At 49.6% G+C, this 26,172-nt stretch overlaps 1 protein-coding gene across 5 annotated transcripts in view; it reads left to right on the top strand.

Moving 5' to 3' along the window:
* Positions 1-16,738: 16,738 nt before the first annotated feature.
* The window catches only part of ABCC8 (ATP binding cassette subfamily C member 8), a 76,238-nt gene continuing 66,804 nt past the window's right edge, over positions 16,739-26,172 (top strand). For 3 of the 5 annotated variants that reach the window (XM_060017327.1, XM_060017328.1, XM_060017326.1), the window contains exons 1-3: positions 16,741-16,993; positions 18,280-18,421; positions 22,701-22,822. In XM_060017327.1, the coding sequence (XP_059873310.1) occupies positions 16,846-16,993; positions 18,280-18,421; positions 22,701-22,822 (412 nt within the window). In that variant the 5' untranslated portion in view covers positions 16,741-16,845. Of the gene's footprint in view, positions 16,994-18,279; positions 18,422-22,700; positions 22,823-26,172 lie in introns of all 5 variants that reach the window. The other 2 variants (XM_060017330.1, XM_060017329.1) reach the window with 2 other exon arrangements.

Here is a 26,172-nt window from a genome sequence, read left to right as displayed (position 1 = left end):
AGGTGCCCCAGTTTCTCTCACAGCACGGTTACAGCTATTTTTCCTGAGGTCACCAAGATAGGATGTAAGCAAGGGAGCTGCAGGAGGTCCACTCCATCCATGAAATTACATCCAGAAAAACCTCATGGAAGGAGGCAAGGGCTTGAGGCAGGAGAGTGTAACTCCAAGGGGCTGGCAGGGAGTAAGTCAAAGCCCTCCTGGTTACAGGGCCCAGGGATGCTCTCAGGCTGGCTCCAAGGAAGAGAGTGGGGTCTGTCGGTATAGGTATCTCATGGGGATCCAAGATGAGGAGATGGGGTTCCCAGGCCTCCTGAGAAGTGGAAGTGGAAGGTGACTCTGATTTAAGGTGTCTCAGAGGAGCAGCTCTCTCTGTTTAGGCTTCCTATCTCTGCCAGCAGCATCCTCAGAGCTCACCTTAAACATAGCCATCACAATCTTCTACCTAATTCTAAATGACCTTTCAGCTGTAGCTCCACCACCATTTCCCAATTCCAGAGGCAGAATCTGATTGGACCAACTCACCTGAGTGGGTGGTCCTGGGGGAAGGGGCCAATCCCAGGTCCAGTCAGCTGTGGCTGGGGGGTGGGGACACATCCCACCAGACATGGCTGCTGAGGCAACAGGGACTGTGGGCAGCAAGTATGATCAATGAGAGGGGCAGAGAGAGTAAGAAGGGGAGAGGGAGAAACTGCTGGACTTTCTGATCTCAGTAGAGACAAAGCCACAATGACCTCCTAATAGCTGGCTCGCAGCCGTGCTGAGGAAGTCTGTGTTTTCTCGTCTGGCTCCTAACCAGCTCTGGAGACAATTCCAAAGTGAAGGTCAAAGGAGGGGTCTCACATTTGCTGACACCTCCTATGTGCCAGCTCTGGGCTGGACCCTGCCATCTCAAACTGCAGTGACTGGGATTGGTCCATGGCCCCTGCAAGGAGCCCGGTGATAACAGCCAACACTTAGATAGCATCGGCTATACACCAGGTACTGTTCTATGCTAAGCTCACCTACTTCCCTCAATAACTCTACAAGGTAGGGACTGCTCTTATCACCAACCCCATTTTATGAAGAGAAGACTGAGGTAGAAGGAGGTGAAGGGACTTTCACTAGGTCACACAGTAAGGAAGTAGTGGAGCTGGTATTCAAAACCCAGGTGCTCCGGCTCAGGAGCCGGTACCCTCCTCCACTCTATGCTGTATGGGGCAGGGCAACCCTCACTGGAATGTCTCCGTTTTTAGGCTGTTGGCAGGACAGTTCTTCCCACAATTGAACAACTAACGTCCTGCTGTTCAGTAATGGTTACCTCTCCATGTGACCTACTAATACTGCTGCTGAGGGCTTCGACTCATTGATGCCTGGAATCTTACCGTTTGAAATTCATCTCCAGCTATTCTTAGTTATTGGCACCTCAGAGTCAATGAGTTTATCAGTGCTTGTCAAGACTTGATGAGTGGGACAAAAAAGAGGGCTTTGAGCTCCTGGTTAGAGAAAAGCCAGGAAAGTGTGCTACTGGGCGGGGCAGGAAGAGGGAATAAAGAGAGGCTGGGGACATGGGTGACATAAGTCCTGCCATTAGGTCACCTAGGGCTGGCAGGATGCAGGGACTACTATGGGCTTCAGCCTCCTTTTCTATGAGGCCTGACTCTCTCTCACTATCATCAAGGAAACCAATTCTCATGTTGAACCCAAAGTACCCAGCAGACATTGGCATTAACCATTTAAGTGGAAAGGTCCAGAGAATGTGTATAGAGGTGGAGCCTACAGCAGTACCTGGCCTTCTGTGAGGGCCGTGAGGGGCACTGCTGGGCCAGAGTCCACCTGGGGGATTGGGCCAGACATGGGAATCCACCTCAGGCTAAGACTGAGTACTCAGGACTAAAAACCCATCCAGGCCGAGGACGGCCCACACACCATCCATTGCCTTCCACACACATGGCAGACATCACTCCTTCAATCCCAGCACTCTCTCTAACCAGCCAACCAGGCAGCCATTAGAACTGATGAAGTCTGGCCCACAAGAAGAACCCTATTTGCCACCTTGGATTCCAACCCGTTATTGGAAATTCAGGAAAACTGAGGCCAAACAGGAAGTGACTTGTCCAGAGTCCCCCTAAGTTGGTGGCAGAGTTGCCATTTCTACTGCACTACACAGTGGTGGGGAAAAAAACCAAAAACAAACAAAAAAAAACAACAACGAAAAAGGCTGGGAATTCAAGGATGCCCCTTGACTCTGAACTTTTAGCATTTTATCCATCTCATTGAAGTTGTTTCCCAGAGCCAATCCCTGGGGTTGAGCCTGCTTTGAGCCTCTCACCTCTACATCTGGAAGTTGGAGTGAAAGGGCTGAGTTTACAGCCTCTGTGCTTCCAGGACACCCTCTTTGGGCTTGTGCAGGGCTGGGAAGCTGGTTTTCATCCGATTCCAGCCTAATTCCCAAGCCTAAGTTTTGGAGAAGTATCTTTCCAGAGCTGAAAGCCCTTTTCTCCTCCTGTCCTTTCAGTGACCCTTCCCAGCTCCCTGGGGCCTGGGCTGGCCATGCCTCTGTGAGAACTGGAGGGGCAGACGCAGCCCCTGGGAAAAGCAGGTGGGGCTGGCACAGGGAAAGGGCAGAGAGCTGAGGCCTGCTGCTACTGCTGGCCTCCTGAGGCTTGGGGTTTGCAGCCCAGGAGGCCGCCCACTGGCCTTAATAAGGTAAGAGTGCTATTAACTGCTAGGTGTTTACTACATGCCAAACACTGTGCTGAGCCCTAAACATGCAGTGACAATTATTATAAGACATTAGTAAGAGGTGGATAATGATGCTATTTCACTAAGGAAACTGAGGCACTAAGACTTAAGTGACACTCCTGAGGTTAAGTAGATAGTTAGTGGCAGAGACAAGATGTAGACTCAGGCGGGGTGGCTCCGGGAGTCCACGTCACTAAACACTGCGCTTTACTGTTTCGAGGAAATGAGAGGGAAATGATGCATAGAACATGATTTCAGGAGCACCAGGAAAAACTCCAGCCATAAAATAATTCCTCTCTGCTTCTGTTATCTCTGCATCCTGTGTGCTTCACACTGCATAGTGAACCAACAAAAGCCTGAGTCAGGTCATATAACTGCTCTGCTTAACACCCTCCAACACCTTCCTTGCTGGCCTTGGGACAAAGTCCAAACTCCCCAGCCTGGCGTTCAAATCCCATACCACCTGGGCCCTGACAACTTCTCCAGGCCAGTCTCTTGCCCATCGCTTCTTTCACGTCCGCCACATTGAACTTGTTGGTTTCCTGAGCTTACTGCACTCCATCCCTTCCCTGTGTCTTTGCACATGTTCACTCTACCCCATCCTCCTCATGTCCATGTGAACTTCTATGCATCCTTTAAGGCCCAGGTCAACTGTCAAAGGGGAGCAATGGGCCTGGCATGGAACCAGAGCTCAGTCAGTGTGAGTTCCTGCTCCCTCCTGAGATGGACCTTTTGGGTTGTAAGTGACAGAAACCCAATTCAAGATGACCACTTAAGTGGAAAATCCAGGGGTATTTGATGTCAGGTCTGGCTGGATCCAGGTGTTAAAACAATGACATCAGGAATCTGTTCTGGCCATCTGTGATTGTCAGGGGGAGAGAGAGAGAGATTTTTAAGGAATTGGCTCACATGATCATGGGGCTTGGTAGGTCCAAAATCTGCAGGGCAGGCCAGCAGGCTGGAGACCTAGTGAAGAGTCGATGTTGCAGCTTGAGTCTGAAGTTAATCTGTCCCCCTCTTTCTCAGGGGACATTAGTCTTTTCTTTACTATGGCCTTCAACTGACTGAATGAGGCCCACCCACATTATGGAGGATAATCTTCTTTACTCAAAGTCTACTAAATTAAAGGTTAATTTCATCTAAAAAATACCTTCACAGCAGCATCCAGATGTGTTTGACCAAATATCGGGGTACTACGGCCAAGCCAAGTTGACATAAAATTACCCATCACACCATCACTTGTCTCTACCCTCCTCCGGTTGGCTTCATTCTTAGATGGACTCTTCCATGTAATGCCAAGATGGTCTCCAGTATTAAAAATATATTCTACCAGGTAGTGCTACCCCAGTGGAAAAAAGCACACCTCTATCCTAGTAGTTCCTGCTAAATCCCAAGGATTTACTCTCATGAGCTTGTCTTAGGGGTAAGGCCTTCCCTGATTGGCCAGGCCTGAGTCACATGTCCACCCATATAGCCCCATCAGCACCCCATGGATTGAGTAAAGGGAAAAGGTGGGTTCCAAAAGGAAAACTGGAGTGCTGTCACAGAGGAAGGGGAATAGATCTGAGCAGGTACAAAGCAGTGTCCACTAAGGACCTTGGTCCCCCAAAGCTCCCTTCCTTCCTCTTTTCCTTCTGGTCTCCCTTTTCCTTTGCTTGTGATCTACTCTGGGAGGAACCTGAGGCTCAGGAGGCCAGGGGATAACTCCCTCAGTGTGCGGAACCCTCACCAACTCCAGCTGCCAGGGCTGGCTACTTGGTCACCACTTGGGGACAAGAAATGGGGAAATGAAAGTTCTGTTATGACCACAGAACTCTCGGGCTGAGATACAGGGGTTCCAACAGTCACTCCCGAATGTCCCAAGAAGTGAGAACTGAAATCTCACTTCTTCTGGGCACGTTATTTAATCTCTACCTCCATTTCTCCAACTATAAAAGGGTTATATAAACAGTACCTACTTCACAGAATTGTGAGAATAAAAAGGAATAGAGATAAAGTGCTTAGAAATAGTTCTTGGATCTCAAATTAATTTTTTTAAAGTCTAGGACAGGGCTTTCCTGGGGGCGCAGTGGTTAGGAGTCCGCCTGCCAGTGCAGGGGACATGGGTTCAAGCCCTGGTCCAGGAAGATCCCACATACCGTGGAGCAACTAAGCCCATGTGCCACAACTACTGAGCCTGCGCTCTAGAGCCCATGAGCCACAACTACTGAGACCACGTGCCACAACTACTGAGGCTGTGAGCCACAACTAGTGAAGCCCGTGTGCCTAGAGCCCGTGCTCCACAGCAAGAGAAGCCACCACAATGAGAAGCCCACGCACCACAACGAAGAGTAGCCCCCGCTCACCGCAACTAGAGAAAGCCCGTGCGCAGCAATGAAGACCCAATGCAACCAAAAATAAATAAATACATAAATTTACATCAAAAAAAAAAGTCTAGGACAGATAGAAGGAGGCGCTTGGGACGCATTTCAGGATGGGGCTTTCCAAAGGTGGGCTCTGAGGTAGAGGCGTTCCTCAGCCTGCCTCTGTGCTCCCACACTCACAACTATGGTAGCTGGGGGGAACCATCTCCCCTCTTCACAGGTTCAGTGCAGAAAGTCCTCCGTGCACCTTCTCTTACTAAGGAAGCTGCACCTGCTCCCCCAGCAGGCCACCAGCTGAGTGTGCATGTGTGTGTGTGTGTGTGTGTGTGTGTGTGTGTATGTGCACGCACTTGTGTACAGGTTGGGTGTTTAATATTCATCTTTATTAATTTTATACTGAATTTGTGCAGGAGGTATTTTAGATCAGAGACAGATTTCCTATCAATTATCTTACAGGAGATGATGAGGGAGTCAGCCCCTCCTTTCCCCCTCTTCCCTTTGCCCCAGATCTTACCCCTGAGATGATGAGAGGAAAACAAGATGGAAAAATCTCCTACATGAGCAATAGGACAATCTAAGGCCAGGGATGGAAAATAATGGGTTTTCTCCATTTATATATAGGAGGGAGATAACCATTTCCCTCCCCTCTAGAAAGGGGAATTTAGAAAAAAAAAAAAAAAGACTTTGCTTCTTTGAGAAGGGATGGAAAGGATTCTCACTCTAAACTTCTGGAATGTACACACCTAGGGAACTAGGGCTCTAGTCTCCCTGGCACCTTAGGCGCTTAACCTGGGGAACTGGCCCTGGCTATAACCTTCTGGTCCTCTGGGGGAGATAAGAGAAGTTTTAATATACTTTTTCTAAGTTGTGGTAAAATACACATAACATACAATTTACTGTCTTAATCATTTTAAGTGCACAGTTCAGTGATATTCAGTACATTCACGTTATTATAAACCATCACCATCTCCAAAACTCTTTTTATCTTGCAGAACTGAAACACTGTACCCATTAAATTTAAAATAACTCCCCATTTCCTCCTCTCCCCTCAGCCCCTGGCAACCACCATTCTACTTTCTGTCTCTATGAATGTGACTACTCTACCTATCTCAAATAAGTGGAATCACGTAGTATTTGTCTTTTCGTGACTGGTTTATTTCACTTAGTATAATTTCCTCAAGGTTCATTCACGTTGTACCATGTGATTTTAAGGCTGAATAATGTCCCATTGTATGCAAATACCACCTTTTGCTTATCCATTCATCTCTTGGTATACACTTGTGTTGCTTCCCTTTAGCTATTGTGAGTAATGCTGCTCTGAACCTGGGTGTACAAATATCTCTTCCAGACTCTGCTCTCAATGGTTTTGAGCATATACCCGCAAGTGAAATTGCTGGATATGTTTTGTTATCCTTTTGGGTAAGACCAAGTATCTAGATAAATGGCCGCAGATCTAATTCTCATGATATATGAAGGGCAAAACAGTCCTAGGGAAAGTGAAAGCAAAAATTTCCTCTTTATACCTTATACATTTCCAAGTCTCAGGATGCTAGGGCATTTTTTTTTTTTTTACAGGAGCACTGAGAAATCTAAGGAAGTTTTATTTCCCCACAGTCCACATGCTGGTCACAGGTGGGCAGAAAACGGAGGTTCTCAGCGAGCGTCACAGGCAAGCAATGGAGACAGCCACCTTAGAGGAAACAGAGCGTCTCCCTCTCTGCCTATGTGCTTCACAGCTGGCCACTCTGGCCACAGACTCTTCATTGGTCTAGGGCAATCGTAAGACCAGTGAGTCAGCTCAGGCTCTCCTCTTCAGGCTCCATTACTCACTTGACAGAGACCATGGGCAAAATTCTGGTTGATGTGGCTCTAAACCTTCAGCACAGTTCAACAGATGCCCACCCGACAGCCACCTCAGGCCTGCAGTTCCTAACTCAGGGCCCACGAATAGATTTAGGGAAGGTTTACGAACCCCAGAATTTTAATCTCCTTTTGGAGAAGTGGTCCAAAGCTTTTATCAGATTTTCAAAAGTATCTCTGATCCCAAAGAGGTTAAATCCGCTCTATAAAAGGGTGATGATTAAAACAAAAATCAAAAACCTTAATAGTGAGGTGCTGGGAACTCCTAGAAGATTAAACAGTAAACTCCTTCGGTGCAGGCCCTGCATTCACCACTGGATGTCCGGCACTCAGTAAGGTGCTGATCACATGATATGTGCTCAATAGAGTTATGCCAACAAGTGAATGAAACAGACAAAGAAAGTGCACCTCCATGATACGATGTAAGTCAATGAGAAAGCTGAATCAATTTATAGACATCAATTTTCCACTTAGTTGAGCAAGTTCACAGCTGTTATGTCCATGGGGAACTATTATCACTGATTGACTTGTTCGTTCATTCATCTACTTACTCATTCGTTTAACAAATATTGAGATTTGAGCACCTACTCTGTGCCAGAACCAAAGCTACATAGGACTCAGTCTCAGCCCCAAGTGGGGCAGGTAGACCCGCAAATGAGTCATCACAATCCTGGGTGGCAAGCGCAGTGACAAGGACTGTACAAAGTGCTGGGAGACCAAAGGGAGGGACCTTTAAGTGGCCCATCTCGTGAGATGGTCAGGGAAGGTTTCACACAAGGAAGTGACATTTGAGCCCAGGGCTGAAAGCTGAGAAGCAAGCAGTCAGTGGGTCAGGGAGCCTGGTTTTAGCTTCCATTGGCTGGTGCTGGGCACGCCTAACAGGTGCTTCCTAAATGTGGGCTGTCAAATGAACAGTGGGGCAGAATCTAGCTGGAAATTCCAGAGTACTAGTAATCAAGCCTCCCATTGTCCTCCATGACTCCCCCTCTGTGACTCCCCTCAGAGAACCTCATCCCAGCAAGACTCATTTGTCCCCTCACTGCATCTGGAAAGTCTGATCCCAGCTTCCCCACCTTTACACACACTGATATCCCTCCCCACCCGGACAGTCTCCTCCTTCTTCCCCTATACAAGCTGGGCCACCTCTCAAGGCCACCTTTCCCCTAAAGCTTCAAGAAGGCTAACTCTCTAAGCCCAGTCACCTTTTTAAAAAAATAAATGTATGTTTATCTTGTTTTCCCAACCAGGTTGTAAGTCCCTGAGGGAAGGGACAATCTGTTATTCCTAATCAGGAGACAATGCGGTAGAGAGCAATGGTTTCCAAACTCTACATGCATCAGAACACCCAGAGGACTTGTTAAAATAGATTTCTCAACTCCACCCCCAGAGTTTCAGATTCTGTAAGTCTGGGGTGGGCCAGAGAATCTGCATTTCTAACAAATTCCTAAGTGATGCTATTGGTCCAGGGGTCTCACTTTGAGAACCACTGGTATGGGAAGCACACCAGTTCCAGACGCAGCTGAACCTGGGTTTCATTTTAGACTATGTAACTCACTGGCTTGTGAGTTACGGCAAGTCCTTCAACCTCTCCAGGCTTTAGTTTCCTAAGGACACAATAATACTCAGTTTTGCAGGGTTACGGGGGAGCCCAGCCTACACCCAGTGGATACCCAATAAATGTCTGTAATCAATTGGCTAATTGCCTCAAATACAGATCGGATCACCCATTGACTGAGCCAAGTTATTTCTCCCACGTAGGGGAGCAAGCAAACCTCAACACCCTCCCCCCCCACCCCCCTACCCCCCCCCCCCCCGACCCGCAACCCTCTCCCACCAGGGGGCTGGATCAGCAAAGGAATTTGATTTGATTCTCCAGCTCCAATGAAAAAGGTGATGCTTCTCTCCAAACCACCTGGCTCACGCTTCCTAACAAAACTTCTCCTCATGGTGGGGGGGCGGGGGGAAGGGTGGGGGGAAGGGATAGACAGGGAGTTTGGGATTGGCACGTACACACTGCTATATTTAAAATGGGTAACCAAAAATAAATAAATACATACATACATACATACGTACATGAATACATAAATAAAATGGATAACCAACAAGGACCTACTGTATAGCACAGGGAACTCTGCTCAATATTGTGTAACAACCTAAATGGGAAAAGAATTTTAAAAAGAACAGATACATGTATATGTATAACTGAATCACTTTGCTGTACACCTGAAACTAACACAACATTTTTAATCAACTATACTCCAATATAAAATTAAAAGTAAGTAAATAAATACACGGGGGGAAAAATAACTTCTCCAGGATCTGTCCTTTGCTCAAGCCCCAGAGCACCCACATCATTAAATGACTGTCTTCTCAAGGGCACATTGGCTATTCAGAAAGCTTAAAATTAAATATATTCACCAATTTGAATTTTTAATGTCCTATTTTTAGCTAAAAATAGATTTTGACTCTGTACAGGGCATGAGGGGGGAGCCCTTCGGCAATGTTTCCTTCGAGCAGGTAAACATTAGGTAGTGGCTGTGGGCCTGTCTCAACACCTCTGTCTCTCTCACCCCCAACTCCTTCCCTCCCTCCCTTTCAGGTCTCTGCTTGCCTGAATGAAGAGGTCATCCTTTGCCCAAGCACCAGAGAGAAGGGTCTTCTTCCCTCCTCCCCAACAGAATCACAACGGCAGGACTTCCCTGGTGGCACAGTGGTTAAAGAATCTGTCTGCCAGTGCAGGGGACATGGGTTCGAGCCCTGGTCCAGGAAGATCCCACATGCCACGGAGCAACTAAGCCTGTGCGCCTAGAGCCCATGCTCCACAACGAGAGAAGCCACCGCAATGAGAAGCCCACGCATCGCTACGAAGAGTAGCCTCTGCTCGCCCCAACTAGAGAAAGCCTGCGCACAGCAACGAAGACCCTACACAGCCAAATTAATTACTTAATTAAATTAAACAAAAAAAAGAATCACAGTGGCAGGCACGCCCACACTTACCTCCATCTATACACCAAGCTTTCACCAGTGCACCAAGAAATAGGCTGTGTACTTACATACAGGTCCACACACAAGCGGCCAAGTATAAATAAGGACCGTGGTCTTGCTCTGCAGACACCATGTCCAAACAAGTTCCCATTACCTCCTCGCACCTCCTTCCAACTGGAAAGCTCCCACGCCCCTTTTGGCCTTCCTCATTTATTCCACCCTTACCCCAGCCCACCCCTGTTTCTCAGCAGGATGTTCCAACCTGAGCTCTGCTACCTACTTTGCTGGGGGTCCTTGGGCCAGTGACTTTCCCTCTCTGCCTTATGCTCACCTGTGTAATGATGATTCTATCACCTGCTTTAAAGGGCGATGATGATCAAGCTAGATAATGCTATAAGGGGCTTGGCACTTTGTCCTTGCCCACTTAAGTTTTAGGTAGGAACTCAATCAATTATTAAAAATCAGTAAGCATTGCAGCATTATTTATAATAGGCAAGACATGGAAAACAACCTAAGTGTCCATCGATGCATGAATGGATAAAGAAAATGGATAATGGAATATTAGCCGTAAAAAGAAGGAATCCTGCCCTCCGCAACAAAATGGATGAATCTTGTGGACATTATGCTAAGTTAAATACGTCAGAGAAAGACAGATACTGTATGACTTCACTTATGTGTGGAATCTAAAAAAGCTGAACTCACAGAAACAGAGCAGATTGGTGGTTACCAGAGATGGAGGGTGGGGATGCGGGACAGGGAAAATGGATGAAGGTGGTCAAAAGGTACAAACCTCCAGTTATAAGATACGTAAGTTCTGGGGATGTAATGTACAGCATGGCGACTGTACATGTGAACAATACTGAACTGTGTATTTTAAAGTGGCTAAGAGAGTAGATCTTAAAAATTCTCATCACAAGAAAAAATATTATAACTATGTAAGGAGATGGATGTTAACTAAACACAAGGATAATCATATACATATATTTAATCACTATGTCATACATCTTAAATTTATACAATGTTCTATGTCAATTACATTTAATAAAACTAGCAGGGGGAGGATCAGTGTCTTGATCAGTGTCTTATCTTTGGATAAGAAGCCCTCAGCTGATTTGAGAATTGAAAAGCTTGATATGAGGTCTATTGTTTGCCAGGCTTTCCCACACATCTGATCCAGGATCAGAGAGGCTGACTTGCCCAAGGTCACATGGCTGGTCGGGGTAGAGCTGGGACCTGAACTTCCCGAGCATAGAGTTGGGTCCAGGAGCCTCTCCTCAGGCGACAGGAGCTCAGGTCCCTCTGGGGTTGGGGGAGGGAAGAAGCTGAAGGGAAGACAGGTGGTCCAGCTGCGCTCCCCCCTCCTCCCCTGCCTGGCCTCAGCTCCCGCTCTGGAAGGGCCCTCCAGGCCCAGAGAGCTGAGGCCGTGCTGCACCTGCCAGAGGCACCTGTCAGGGGCCAGGCTGTGCCAGAAAGAGGCATCAGATTGAGCCCAGATGGCGATCCTGCTGCAGTGTGGCCTCGGGTGGGGAGAGGGGCAGGCCAGCGCACCTTATGGGATCCCCATGCAGCTCACATGCAATCATTCCCCTCCATCCCTAATGGAAGTTTTCTCCAAAGCAAATCACTGCCAGGTCATTTGTGAGCCTACTTCACCCACAGGTGAGGCCCCACTCAGCAGGACCCCCTCACACTCAGGTCTTCCTATCTGGCTCCCCAGTTAATGCCAGTGACTGACGCCATGACTGGGTATTTCCTTTGGCTTCTAACACAGAGAAGAGGCATAATGCACAGATGTGCAGGTTTCCCCAAAAGTCTGTTCTTTGGGGCCTGCACTCCCTCCTCAGGAGATGAAGACTGAGAAGCGGTAAAATCCTCAGTACCTTCAGCATCCCTTTAAGGAGTGACTAACGGTGCAGGCTTTGAAGCAGGGCCTGACTGGGTTTGAGTCCTTTCTCTACTGATTCCCAGCTGTGTGATCTTGGGAAAAGAGCTTAACTCCTCTGAGCCTCAGTTTTCTCTGATATTAGTAACTACTAGGCCGTTCCTCTGAGGTTTAAAACAGGCAAAGTGTGAGGCATACACTAAGAACTCAACAAATGTTGGTAAAACAAAAGAGAGAAAATCTTATTCTCTCTCCCAATAATCTCTCCAGGAAGAAAGCAGGTTTGAGGTCAGTCAGCAGCTCGGGAAGGGAAACAAGGTGTGCTTGAGAAACCCTGAGTGGGTGTACAGGCCGAAGACAAATGCTGGGTTGCTCTGAGGACTGAGGGGCGTGTTTACAAGAAGAGGCTGTGTGGAAGAAGGAACAGGAGATACAAGAAAACACACAGCAGAGGAGACTGCTGGGGCTGGGGGAGAAATAAGGGGTTTACTGGGTTTCAGTTGTGAGCTGTGCAAATTACGTCTTTCCCGCCACCCCATGAAGAGTTCAGTAAAGCCTCCTTTTTTTTTTTTTTTTTTTGCGGTACGTGGGCCTCTCACTGTTGTGACCTCTCCCGTTGCGGAGCAGAGGCTCCGGAAGCGCAGGCTCCGGAAGCGCAGGCTCAGAGGTCATGGCTCACGGGGCCCAGCTGCTCCGCGGCATGTGGGATCCTCCCAGACCGGGGCACGAACCCGTGTCCCCTGCATCGGCCAGGCGGACTCTCAACCGCTGCGCCACCAGGGAAGCCCTCCATTTTTAATCAATGCCCTGGGGAGCTGGATGTCTTGGGGATAAAATGAGGGGACGGGCTTGGCCTCAAAGAGAAACCAGGCCATGCGTGGAGTCGTCCTCTGGCCTGTGTTACTGTAGTGAGGATGATCTTGGACCAAAGCTTAAGTGGGCAAGAACAAGAACTTGATTTAATTTCTATTTCAAACCTCCATCCCTTCCAGGCTGGCAGAAAACGTTAACACTGGACTTTCTGGGAGTTCCTTCCCCGCCTCCCCAGGTAGGTAATGCCAAGAGACTAGGGAGGATTTATCTTGCTCCTGCATCATTCCTCCAGGCAAGTGTGGCGGAGGATCCCCTGTCTCTTCGGTCAGTCTGGTGGCCCTGCTCCGGGGCAAGGGAATCTTTCTTCAAAATAGCCCTTGTACGGATTTTCTGGCACAACTGACACCTAGCCTTTCCCTTGTTGGCTATCCACCTCCCCTGCCCTCCCAACACACACACACACACACACACACACACACACACACACACACACACGCGCGCGCGCGCGCGCGCGCGCGCGCGCACTTCAGGCAGGTAGGGAGGCTGAGCACAGTCTCCTGATCTCAAGAACTCTCTTTTTGATACACCAGTTGTCTGTTCTCCACCTGGAATTTGCTGCACAGTCATCTGCCTGAAGGGAGAGCTGGGGAGGGGACGCGGGGAGAAGACATCTTTCCAAGTCAGTACAGATCGCCCTACTCTATTCTCTGTACTTCCTGCAGAGTATGTATAATACCATTTTTGGTTTTGTTTGTTTTTAACCATCTCACTATTGATTGGGGCTATTGAAAGGGTTAATTTCTTGAAATATCACCCCTCTCTATTATGTCACCATTATCACCTTGATGACCCTCTCTGTCATGGTCTCTGACACACCTGAGACAGGGCACTGACGCCTGAACAACATCAGAACTAGAAGGGACTTTTTTGAAGCCTTGTGCCAAGCTTTCCTTTCCATGCACAAAGGAGGGGACGGGTCCTGCCTGCGGCCACACTCACCTAGTGGGTCCGGGAGCGCAACAATCCAGGTCCATGAAATCCTTCCCAGGTTTTCCATTCTGCTATGAGGAAGGCTGAGAATTTTCAAAGGGGAATACCCTTGCTCCAAGCCTGCTCCCGAGGCGAATCCATCTTCCATCCCCCTGCAGCAGAAGCCAGCAAGAAACTCTGGGTGTGGGAAAGGGTTACTGAGACCCAGCCCTCCCCACAGAGACGTTGTAGCTCTGCGTCTGTTTCTGTTGCAGAAATAAAATGGTTTCATGCTTCACTGACTGCTCTACATCTATGCCTTGGACATCTTTCAGTGTCTGTGTACATAACCCTACTTTACTCTCTGTATTTGCCTCACAGTACTCCACATCATGGAATTATCATGTTGTTTGTTCGTGTGTTAGTTTTATTTTAACCAGCCCTCTATTGATGAGCATTTGGGTGTTTCCAAGTTCACAATCCATGTTACAGCAGGAGTCATTTCATGCCTCTTTATGCACCTGACTCCACACTTTTCAAGATAACACCCACATGATGGGCAGTGTGATGGGCATCCTCACTGGAAAGCTAGGTGTAGGAAAGGGTGGAATGTGCCCATAGTCACGCAGTAGGTTTGTGCTAGAGATGGCGAACGTGGTGCCCTCCTCCAGCCTCCTCTTAGTCGCAGGTGATGACCCCTTAATTGTCCTTTACACCTGGGTCCAGCTTGGGTTGGACCAGGCTTTTTGTTTATTTCAAATGGCCCAGAAGAGGCAAGTGTGTGGGATGTGCCAGGCACTGTGTGCTGAGTGCCAAGGAAGGGAAAGACCACTAGATAACCATGATTGATTGATGGGGTCCCATGGGTGGGCACCCAGAGGGTGAGGTAGCCGGGACCATCTGCCAGGCTCACATAGCACATTTATACCCGTGACCTCATTTTAATCCTCTGGGGTCTGTATTATTATCTTCCCCATTTAGAAAAGAGGAAATTGAAGCACAGAATGGTAACTTGTCCTACATGACACAACTAGTAGTGGTAGAGCCAGGGCTGAGGACTTAAAATATATACATATCTACCACTGAAAGGAAAAACGGCACTGCTGAAAGTGTGAAAAGCTAAAATTATAACTACAAAAACAAAATGGCAAAGAAAGTTTGAAAAAAAACCTTGGAGCCGAAAACAAAAACCTAAAAGCAATTTTGTTAGGTGGCTAAGGGCACATCATCTCATCTCTTTGTTTGTTTAGTTTGTTTTGTTTTGTTATTTTGCCGTGCTTCGAGGCTCGTGGGATCTTAGTTCCCCAACCAGGGATCAAACCTGTGCCCTCGGCAGCAGTGAAAGTGCAGAGCCCTAACCACCGGACCATCAGGGAATTCCCCATCTCATCTCTTTGAACCTCAGTTGCTTCATTCTTACAGAAAGAGAATGGTAATAACAATAATTATAAACACAGCAACGGTAGCTAATGTATAATACCCACCACCCTAATGTAACAGCCATTTCCAAGTCTGAGCTTCCCCCGCAGGCTTGCATTCAAACATACATATTTAATATGGCTGTAATCAAAGGAAACACACGATTTTGTTTCTTCCTTTTTCACCTGACATTGTCTCATAAGCTTTTCCCACTTGACTACATAGACTCAGCAATCACTTTTTCAGTGGCTGCATTCACCCAGATTAATTAACTCCTGCCACCGGTACAGGGTATTTATGGCCACCAAGTTTTCACTATTTTGGCTGATACTGCAGGAAACATCTTTTGCCCTCAGAGAGATACCCAAAAAGTCGAAGACTGTCTGAGGACTTTGAACCCTGAGCTCCTGCCCTCCCCAAGCTCTTCACTCAGCCCCACCTGCCCTCTGCTCTGGTTCCTGGTTCTGCCCTGGCCTCTCTCAAGTCCTAAGGCAAAGCTGAGTCCTTTCCTGACAGCGTCTTGTAAAGGCTTCGAGCCTCAAAGCAGCCTCAGAACAGGCTCAGAGAAGCTCATAGGGAAAAGGGCTGAAGAGAGCTTCCTTGATGACCCCCTAGCTCCTCCTGAGAACAGATACATTTACGCTCCATATCCCTAACTCAGAAATTTCTTCTAAAATCTAATCCCAAATCCCCTTTTGTCTTCTTTCTTCATAGGATGTAAACTTTTTTAGTCACAGACCTGTGAGAATTTCTCCAAAAAGTATAGGAAGGCATAATATTGTCTTTACGATTTCACCAGGTTCTTGAACTCCTTAAGCCTGTCTGTGTCAGGTTAAGGATACAGCCTAGGGTGACATTATCTCTTTCCACCCCTCTTGGCTGCCTTCCATTGCCTTCACTGGATACAATTCCACAAGCACCTCTTTTTCAATCTTGGGCCATGATCTAGTCTATCCATTCACCTGCCAGTCGCTGGAGGTGTCAATCATGTAATAGACGCATGCCTGAGGTAGATGGGGGCTGGGGAGTGCGGGCTGAAATTCGATGAGCTGAGTTCAAGTTATGCTTCCCTACTTGTTGGCAGTGAGACCTTGGGTCAGTCATGTAACCTCCCGGAGCCTTAGTTTCCTCACCAGAAAAATGAGAGCAATTAACCTGTACTTAGCAGGAGTATTGGAAGATTCCATTTGTGAAAGCGAGGGATACGCTGTAAAGCACCTATGAACGTCCCCCGCCTGGAACCACTTTCGAAAACCTTCGAAGCTCCCCCCTAGGTAATGTTTTTGAATGCTTTTCCTATTCATATGGGATGGGGCTTGTCCCACACTGCCCCACCAGGACCCTCCGCTCTAACTATACCCACGAGAGCCAGGCCCAGGTGAGCTCACACCTCAGACCCCGGGCAGGGAGGTCACACTCGAGACTCCGACCGCGCCCACTCCCGAGCCGCGAGGACCCTCCTCCTCTCTTCTGCACCCCTCACCCTCCCATCCAGACTCGAGCACGCCCACCCACCCAGCCTGTCGTCCCTGCTTCCCCAGCGCACGCGCGCAGCGGGGCACTCACAAGGCGGCCCCCAGCGCATCGTGCGGGCCGCCACAGCTGGAACTCGGCCCCAGCGCGGCCCGGCGGGTCGGGCTCCCCGCCACCCCTCAGGCCCCGCAGGTAGAGGAGCTGGGCGGGGTGGGAGAGCCGGAGCGCCAACGGGGCGGGGCCTGCGGGGTGGGGGCTGGGGCCTGACGGCCGGGCCGGGCGGCGGAGCTACAGGGGACAGAGCGCGGGAGGCGCGTGCAGCCAGCCGCAGTTGGAGCCCGAGCCCGAGCCCGCGCCGCCATGCCCCTGGCCTTCTGCGGCAGCGAGAACCACTCGGCCGCCTACCGGGTGGACCAGGGCGTCCTCAACAACGGTTGCTTCGTGGACGCGCTCAACGTGGTGCCGCACGTCTTCCTGCTCTTCATCACCTTCCCCATTCTCTTCATCGGTGAGCGCGCGGGGCGAGCAGCGGAGGAGGGGAGGACGGTGGTCGGGAGGGAGGAGAAGGAGGCGCTGCGCGCCGCAGCGCTCCGCGTCCCCTTGCAGCCAGGCGACCGCCGCTCGCCTCCCCCTTGGGTTCCCCTGCCCTGTGTTATGCCCCGCGGTGCCGGCGCTCACACACCCGCACAGCCCTCACTCCCGGGGTGTCCCTGAAACCGCACGCACCACAACGGAAGCTCCTGACCCAGGGGACCCCCAAGTTTTGCCACCGCAGGGCCAGAGCTGGGGTGGAGAAAGGGGAAAGCAGGGGTCTCTGTACGCGCTGGATAGGTCGGGAGGGGGTCGGGCTGTAACCTCAGAGGCGCTGTGTAGGGAGCCGGGCCACCCCTCCCCCAAGGCACCCTTCTCGTCAGCCGCAGCTGGGCCCAGGGAGGAGTGCAGCCTGCGCCTCAGAGGCTGGGTGGAGGCCCTGCGAACCCTGTGCTTCCCAGGGGCTGAACCTGACAGTGGTTAGTAGCCTCCGGCAATCCTGGGGTTCCACTCGCCCTGATCGAGAAGAGGCTCCGCTTCCCCAGCTAACCACACCGCGGCACGCGCGTCTCCGGAGCGCAATTTCTCGGGCTCGGGGCAGAGCCGATCCGACTTAGCAGCGACCCGGACGGAGGCCACCAGCGCCCCTGTTTGAAAGCCCTACGCAGAGTTGAGCGTCACCGCCCAGACAGTTGTGTGTGCCTCTTTTCTAGGGTCCCCTTTATCTCTCTCCAAGACCTCGAATTTCTCAAGCTAGCTAGCTCTGTCAACTCATAGGGTGTTCCCTGCCTCCCCCAAAACGTGTTAATTTGCTCTAATTAAGAAAAAAGCAAATCTTAAGATTCATATACAGCTTTTGAGAAGAAAGGAAAAATTGCTACAAAATTAAAAAGAGGAAGATGCTGCAGAAGCAAAAAGTTGCTAGTTGTTGACAAAGACAACTAGAAATAGGAAGGAAGCTTATGTTCACATGTGTATCAAAAACTGTACCAGCATTTACACTGTTGCTCTCCACCACACGTTTATTTACGCGGTTATTTGTCACACAAGAAGTTGGCATATAAAATGGGTACCTGCACGTGTGGGCCTCTGTGGGTCCGGGGTTTCATGCAAGGACATTTAGTTCATGTGTACCAGACTGGGGCATTGTCATGGGGACACACCTCATCCCCACCATGGACCCAATGCCTACACCCTCCTGGGGTTCACGAAACCTCCTCCAGGAGAGCCAGGCTTCCCACCTCTTCCTGTCTCTCCTTGCAGGATGGGGCAGTCAGAGCTCCAAGGTGCACATCCACCACAGCACATGGCTCCACTTCCCTGGGCACAACCTGCGCTGGATCCTGACCTTCATGCTGCTCTTCGTCCTGGTGTGTGAGATCGCGGAGGGCATCCTGTCTGATGGGTGAGTGACTCTCAGAGGACCCAGGATAGTGGATCTACTCAAGGGTGCTTCCTAAAAGGCCCAGGGAGACCCCAGCTCAGCTGCATTCCATGAGCCAATATCGTTTCATTTGCTGATAAATCCAGCAACTGTTTACCCAACATCTGTGTGCCAGGCTCTCTGTGCCAGGCACTGGACAGTGAGGACCAGGCCCTGCTCTCCGTGCAGCAGGGTGGAGGGGACCCAGATCTGCACACCAAGGCCTGGTGAAATAATCCTAGAGCCTATTAGAGTGGATATGCCCAGCCTCTCCCACAAGCTGCTGGGATTACCTTCTTGGAGGGAAAAAAATCACTCTTGCTTAAGATCTTTCCTTGGTTCCCAGTTGTTTACAAGGTCCTAAGTCCTCAGCCTGGCATCCAGGTTCCTCACAGTCGGCCCTCCCTCTCTCTAGCCTCATTCCTATGGGCTTTCTCCCCATGCCCACCTTGCCTCTGGACCTCACAGCATAGTCTTCACACCTCTGCCACAGCATAGGTCATACTGTATGTTAACATCTATATCTATTTGCAAACTGTCTCCTGCCTAAGTCAGAAAGGCCTCAGAGTTGGAATCTGCATGTTATTCATCTTTGTATGCACAGTGCAAGGCACCTGAGAAAGCTCCGTAGACCCTTAGGGACTCCTTAAGAGAATAAATGAAATAACGTCACAAGTAAGTACTATGGGAGGACAAAGGAAGGCACAGTTGGGCAAGCTTCATGGCTGAGGGGACTTCTGAGCAGGATCTGGAAGGATGACTAGGGTTCTGACAGGCAGAGGAGTTCCAGAGAGGGAGGGCCAGCAGGGAGTCGTGAGAAAGGTACCGTGGGCGAGTGGGGAGTGGTGGGAGGGGAAGCAGGCAGGGTGGGAGCAGTGCAGCAGTGCGGCGGGGCTGAAGCATGAAACACGTGGGAGTGATGGAGGCTGAGATTTGGAAACTGGGGGCATCTGCAGGAAGGCTTCACATGCCAGGCTGAGTGTTTGGGTTGAATTTTCTAGGCAGTTTGGAAGAGATGTAATCAGCACAGCACTTTTAGGTGAGAACTTGAGGGCAGGGTGGAAGCAGGGAGAGGCTGGAGGTAGAAGCAGCGCTTAGGATTGATTGCAGTAGTCTAGGCGAGAGATAACTGCAGCCAAAAGTGGTGTGTCAGCAGTTGGGGGTGCAGATGAGGAGGAGATGAAGCAGCCATCTCACTAAGGAAGAATGGAAGGATCGGCAAGGCTCAGTGACTGCCTGGGTGAAGGGGTGGTGGAGGGTGGTGGACATTTGGCTTAAATATTTGAGGTCCAATCCCTCTGAGCTGGAATCAGACTATGCCCAGAGTCCACTCCTGCCAGCCCTGGCTCCTGCAGCTGGACGGCAGGGGGATGGGATCCTCACCCCCACCAACACACACACTGCCTCACCCTCCCACTCCCAATGTCCCCGCATCCTGGCTTCAGCAGTAATCTCTGTGATAACTGCTTGCCTTGGGCCTCCTCCTGGCTATCAAAGCCCTCAGATGAGCAGGACCAGAATGCATACTGCCACATAACTAGCAGGTGACAAGTCCGCCTCCCGCCTTCCATCCCAACACCCCTTCCAAAGCAGCACAGATGCTAGAGATGGGAGGGATGCCTTGTGAGCCCTCCGGCCAGAATATACTCACCCGGCTGTAATGAACAAAACAACAGAGGGGAAAATACCCTTCCTGCAGAGAAGGTAGACCTGGGTCTTTGCTAGCATTTCTGCTATGCCACGCACCAGCTGTGGGACTTGGGACAAGTCACCCAGCCCTTCTGGGTCTCACTTTCTCTACCTGTGAAATGAGCATCATAAGCCCTGCCTTGCCTGCTTCGTAGGGCAGTGGAGGATGAAATTAGAGCATAGACAGGGTGCAGAGTGCAGAGTGGCAGAGCCCTGGGCAGCTAGTATATTCACAGAATGTGGGAGACTGGATAGAATATGGCTGGGGACTCTGTCCTGCTGGCTGTGCAGCAGGCCCTCCTGTGTGGGGCAGCACCTGGATCCCAAACCTCTCCAGCTCAGTGCAGATCGCCGTCTCCGCCCCAGAGAGCAGGTCAGCTCCTCCATAGGCACTTATCCGGTATTTGCTGGTTTCCATCTGTGGCCTGCACCCCTGGGCAGGGGAGCATGAAGGAGGATGGGAAGGGGAACGGACATGAGGAGAAGCCACAGTCCCTGTCCTGAGTTGGCCGACTTGCCGGAAGTGTACGGGGCAGATGACAGAGGGGGGCCGTTAAAGCAGTGGCCTTCAAACTTGAGTTTAGTTTAAGGTAAGCCTCATTTAGTGATTAAGTAAGGCATCTAACATGTAGGGCTTCTTGTCTTCCTTTAAGTATTATTTCTCTGTGATACTCTGAATTCAGAACAACCAAAGCAGTATAGGTTATTTAGAATTTTTTTTTAAATATAGAATGTTTTCCCAGACCACCATACACTGGAAAAAGCCGTATATAAAACTTTTACCTAATTTCTTATCTAAGTCGGTGTATATTATTCAGTAAAGCAGCCAAAATCTATTTAAGTCGTGTCATAAAATACTTATTTCAATTATGGTTATTCACTGTCTTATTTCATCTTATAAAATGTTTATCATTTCTACCTTCTATTGCAAAAAAAAATGAATGTACTTAAACTTATGAAATAACATTTTGGATGTCACTTAAAAATGTACGCAGGAGTACAGAGTTTTTCAAAATTATTTCAAGGAGGACAGAGGCAAGCATTTTGAAGACCTCCTGGACAGGGTGTTGGTTGTTTCCAGTGCCCCCACGAGTGACTGCCTTGTACCTCCTGTAACAGTGCGAAGACCTCGCACTGAGACTATCCACTAATCAAGCTTGAAGAACGTCAACGTGTACAGTCTCATTTAACAAGAAATCTGGAGGCCACGTTTTTTAGTTGGTGTGGTGGCTTAGTAATGGCATCAGGAACCCAGCTTCTCCACATCTTTCTATGCCATACTCTGTGTGTCCACCATATCTTCTCTTATGGTTACAAGATGGCTGCCCAGCTCCAGGCATCAACTAAGCTAGGAAAAAGGGGGCATGCTGCCCACAAGCCTCTTCTTTATGCAGGAGATCATCTTCTACAGACATTCCTGACATCTCATTGGCCAGAATTGGGTTGTATGGCCACTCTTAAACCAATCACTGACAAAGAAGTGTGCAATTGCATGGCTGCTTGAACCAATCACCATCCATTCCCTGGGGCTGGGCGCGTTGCTGCTGGAGCAAACTTGTGGTTCTTCTAGCGAGGAAAAAGGGAAACACACTGCCTCTATGCTATATCCTAGTCCCACCAGACCACTTGGGGTCCCAACATGGCTCTCCTCATGCCCCCCACCTTCTCCGTTGAACTCCTGCTCATCCTTCAAAGTTCAGCCTTGTGCCACCTCCTCTGTGAAGCATTCCCTGCTTGCCCACCCTCCTCTGTGTGCTCTCAGCCTTCTGTCCATCTGCAATACCACTTCCCTAGACTGCCTAGTCAGACAGTTAGCTCTGAGCATGGTTGCTTCCTTCCCTACTGTCAGCTTCTTGAGGGCAGGGACTCTTTGCACACCGGATAGAAGGAGCAGCGCAAGCAAGGGCAGCACTGAAGCAGAAGACTGGAGGAGGCCTCCTGGGAATGGAGGGGTTCCTAACCATAGCTTCACTAGAAAGAGCAGGCTGGGCAGTGCTGGAAAAAAGACTTGAGGCCACATCACCTGTGCCTTTGAGTTTTGCTTTCTATAGAAAGGAGCCTTGGAAGGGCTTGACCAGGACCAGGCAAGTCGAGCCTCCTCACCAGTCGTGGAGAAGCTGAGTTCTGGGAGGGAGCTCTGGCTCCCTATGGGGCTTATCACCAGACCAGAGCCCACCTACTGAGGCCTCTGTAGGGGGATAAGCTGGTTCTAAGCCAGAAGCTTTGCAGCTGCGACTGCCAAGGCCAGCTCCCCTATGCCAGATTCTGTAAGTGTGAACCCAGAGAGAGAAGGCCATGAATTTCAAAGCCTGAGCACCGAGCTCTCATAGCATCTCTGTGTGAACGCCTGGGCCCCTTAGTTGACAGGTGTGTTTGGGGTCTGGGCTGGGCAGAGCTGCCAGCATATGCTGTGGAACGATACGGTTATGTGTGTTCTGGAGTCCCCACTGTGTGCTGGCCCTAAGCACGAGGCCTGGGCCACTCTGTTAGGGTACGACGCAGCTCATCTACATTTTCTCTCTCTCTCTCTCTCTCCCTCTCTCTCTCTCTGTCTCTCTTGCCCTTATCTCAGGGTGACCGAGTCCCGCCATCTCCACCTGTACATGCCGGCCGGGATGGCGTTCATGGCTGCTGTCACCTCTGTGATCTACTATCACAACATTGAGACCTCCAACTTCCCCAAGCTGCTGATTGGTAGGGAAAGGGGAGGAGTGGGAAACGGGGAGGGATAGGTACTTCCATTTGTTCCTTCAGATAATGTTTGCTGAGGACTTACTATGTGCCAGGCACTGTTCTAAGTGCTAGAGGTTCAGAAGTAGAGAAGAAAAATGCTTGCCATTGTGGAGCTTCCAGTCTGGTGGAGGAGACGCACAAGCAAAGACAGTAAACAGACAAACAAGTAGTGATGATGCTATGAAGAACATAGAGCTGGGAAGGGGTAGAGAGTGAAGGCCGTGTTGCTGTCTGTATAGGATGCTCAGAGGAGGTCTCTGGTAAGAGTGAGCATGCAGATATTTGGGGGTAGATGTTTCCATGCAAATGGCGCAGCAAGTGCAAAGGCCTTCTGATAGGAACAAACTTGGCAAAGAGGCTAGTATGGTCGAAGGCAAATGAGCCCAAGGAAGAATGGTAGGAGATGAGGTCAGGGGCCAGGAGAGGAACAAGGAAGACTCCTAGGTTTTGGGCCAGAGTACATGGGTGAACAGCGGTATTAGTAACTGACATGGCAAAGGAGCAGGAGTTGGGGTGTTTAGGCCACAGTTGAGTTTGAAACAGCCAGCTCAAGTGTCAGGCGGTCAGTTAGATAAACAAGTTGGGCGTTCCAGAGGAGGTCTAAGATAGTCACGGCTTCCTAGGTGGCATCTTAAGCCCAAATGAGGTAACCTGGAGGAAAGAGAAGGGCCCCAGGACCAGAGCCTGTGGTTTGCCAACATTTAGGAGTGCCCGCTTAGACCTTCTGACACCATGTGGCCGGGGTCCCAGTCAGAAACAACAGTGATGGATGTTGACATTTGCTGAGTGTGTGCTGTGTGCCAGGCTCAGTGCTAAGCTTCCTCCATGCATTATCTCACTTAACCCCCACACTCTCCCTCTTGTACTCTTGCTATCCCCATTTTACAGATGTGAACACTGAAACTCAGAGAGGTTGCAAATAATAACAGTGAACACTCATTTAGCACCTGCTACGTGTCAGGCACGATCCTAAGCATTTTACATATTAACTCATTTAATCCTTACAACTCTGTGAGGTAGGTATTATTATTTCCCTTTTATAGATCAGGAGGCCGAGGCTCAGAAGTTAAATGGTTTGCACTAGTCTCACCAGCTAGTCAAGGGCCAGAGCCAAGTTTTTGTTTTTGTTTTTTTTTTAACATTTATTTATTTATTTGGCTGCACTGGGTCTTAGTTGTGGCATGCGGGATCTTTCATTGCGGCGTGTGGGCTCTTCATTGCGGTACGCGGGCTTTTTTCTAGTTGTGGCAGACGGGCTCAGTAGTTGTGGTGCGCAGGCCCTCCAGTTGTGGCGCACGGGCTTAGTTGCCCCACGGCATGTGGGATCTTAGTTCCCTGACCAGGGATCGAACCTGCATCCCCTGCATTGGAAGGTGGATTCTTAACCACAGGACCACCAGGGCAGTCCTCAGATTCAGGTTTAGATCCCAGGAGTCTGGCACCCAAGGAGGCTCTTAAAAAGGCTGAGACTGTGTGTCTAAGGGTCCTCAGACTGTGCTTAGGCCAGAGGTATAAATCCACAGATCTGCCTCTGTGTGAGGCTCAGTCTGCATGTCTAAGGCCGGGGCTGTACATCTGACTGTTAGGCTGTGGTCAGACCGTGTGTCATTAAGTCAGACTATGATTTTTAGGAATCATAGCATCTAATTGACATCTGGAGTCTGGAACTCTCTGTGCTAAGCCAGAGACAGCACGGTGTCATGAGTGGGTAGAGAAAGTTTCCCAAGCTGATCACAGGTCTACCTTCCTGTGTAAGGCGGGAGCTGACCCCCACCCCAGGGTCCCCCAAGTGAGTGTGGTTGGGGGACTAGGGGGCAACAGATGGAGAGGTGTTAAATGCAAGCTTCGGAGAGCCTCCCGCGCCAGCGTCTGAAGCAGCTCCTCATGCACAGAGACCTCTCACTAACCACGAGGCCTGGCTGACCGGTGCCCCTGGAAACACCCTGTCTGGGTATCTGGCGAGTTCATTTTCTCATTCTCCAGAAAGAGCATAATGTTCTCTCCACAAAGCACAAATGACCACCCATGGATTGACCAGTCCTTCTCCAAGGAACAAAGACTAACTCCCCTCTTTGGTAGAGCTTTGCTCTCCACAAAGCCAGAAATTCTAGAACAGGGAAAAGGGAAGAGGATGCACCCCATGAGCTGCAGGACAGCAGGTATTAGGGGAATAGCTGGCCCTTTGAGGAAGCTACTGTCCGGTCACAGGTCTGGAGTCCTGCAGAAAGGTGACCCATGATGCGGCTTACATTGTCCCGCGAAGTAACCTTGTTCCTGGACCCAGGAGAGATCAGAAGGTGTTCTGTGCGAATGTCATGTTTGAGCTGAGAACTGAAGGATAGGTAGGAACTAACTGCGAGAAGGGACAGGGGAATGCTTCAGACAGAAGGAGCAGCATGTGCAAAGGCCCAGAGGCAGAAGATGCAAAGCACATTAGGAAATCTGGGCAAAAAACAGCAGCTGAAGTGCAGAGAGCAGAAGGGAGCTGAACTTTGAAGGTTGGAGTGACAGGTGGGGCAAGACCTTGAAGGCCACACTACAGGCATTATTCTTTATCCCAAGGGCGATGGGAAGTCATTGAGGATTGGGATGTGTGTGTGTATGTGTTTACATATGCATAACATAAAACTTACCATTTTAACCACTTTTAAGTGTACAGTTCAGTGGCACTCAATACATTCACATTGTTGGGTAACTATCACTACCATCCATCTCCAAAACTCTTCCATCTTCCCATTAAACAATAACTGCACCCATTAAACAATAACTCCCCTCAACCCCTTGAAACCATCATTCGATAATACTTTCTGTCTCTATGAATCTGTCTACATTAGGCACCTCGTAGTATAAGTGGAATCATACACTATTTTGTCCATTTGTGACTGGTTCATTTAACTTATTATATTCTCAGGTTTCACCCATGTTGTAGCACGTGTCAGAATGTTCTTCCTTTTTCAGGCTGAATGATATTCCATCGTGTGTGTGTGTACACACACGCACACACACACACACCATATTTTGTTTATCCATTCATCCATCAATGGGCAGTTGGGTTGCTTCCACCTTTTGGCTATTACAAATAATGCTGCTATGAACATGGGTGTGGTGACATCATATTTGATTTAATGTATTGCTCTATGGAGGCTAGGTTGGAGGAGGGCAAGAGGGGAAGTGGGGAAACCATGAGAAAGCTCTTAAGGCGGTCCAGGGGAGACATGATGGTGACCTGACCCAGGTGGCCACCCAGATGGACAGAAGTCAATGGATTCAAGATAATTAGGAGGTAAAATAGAATTTGGTAATAGGTAGGA

Source organism: Delphinus delphis, chromosome 8 (genome assembly GCF_949987515.2).
Source record: "Delphinus delphis chromosome 8, mDelDel1.2, whole genome shotgun sequence".
In the NCBI taxonomy this organism is placed as follows: Eukaryota; Metazoa; Chordata; class Mammalia; order Artiodactyla; family Delphinidae; genus Delphinus; species Delphinus delphis.
The sequence above is the reverse complement of the archived record's forward strand: the minus strand, read 5'-3'. Positions and strand labels throughout refer to the sequence as shown.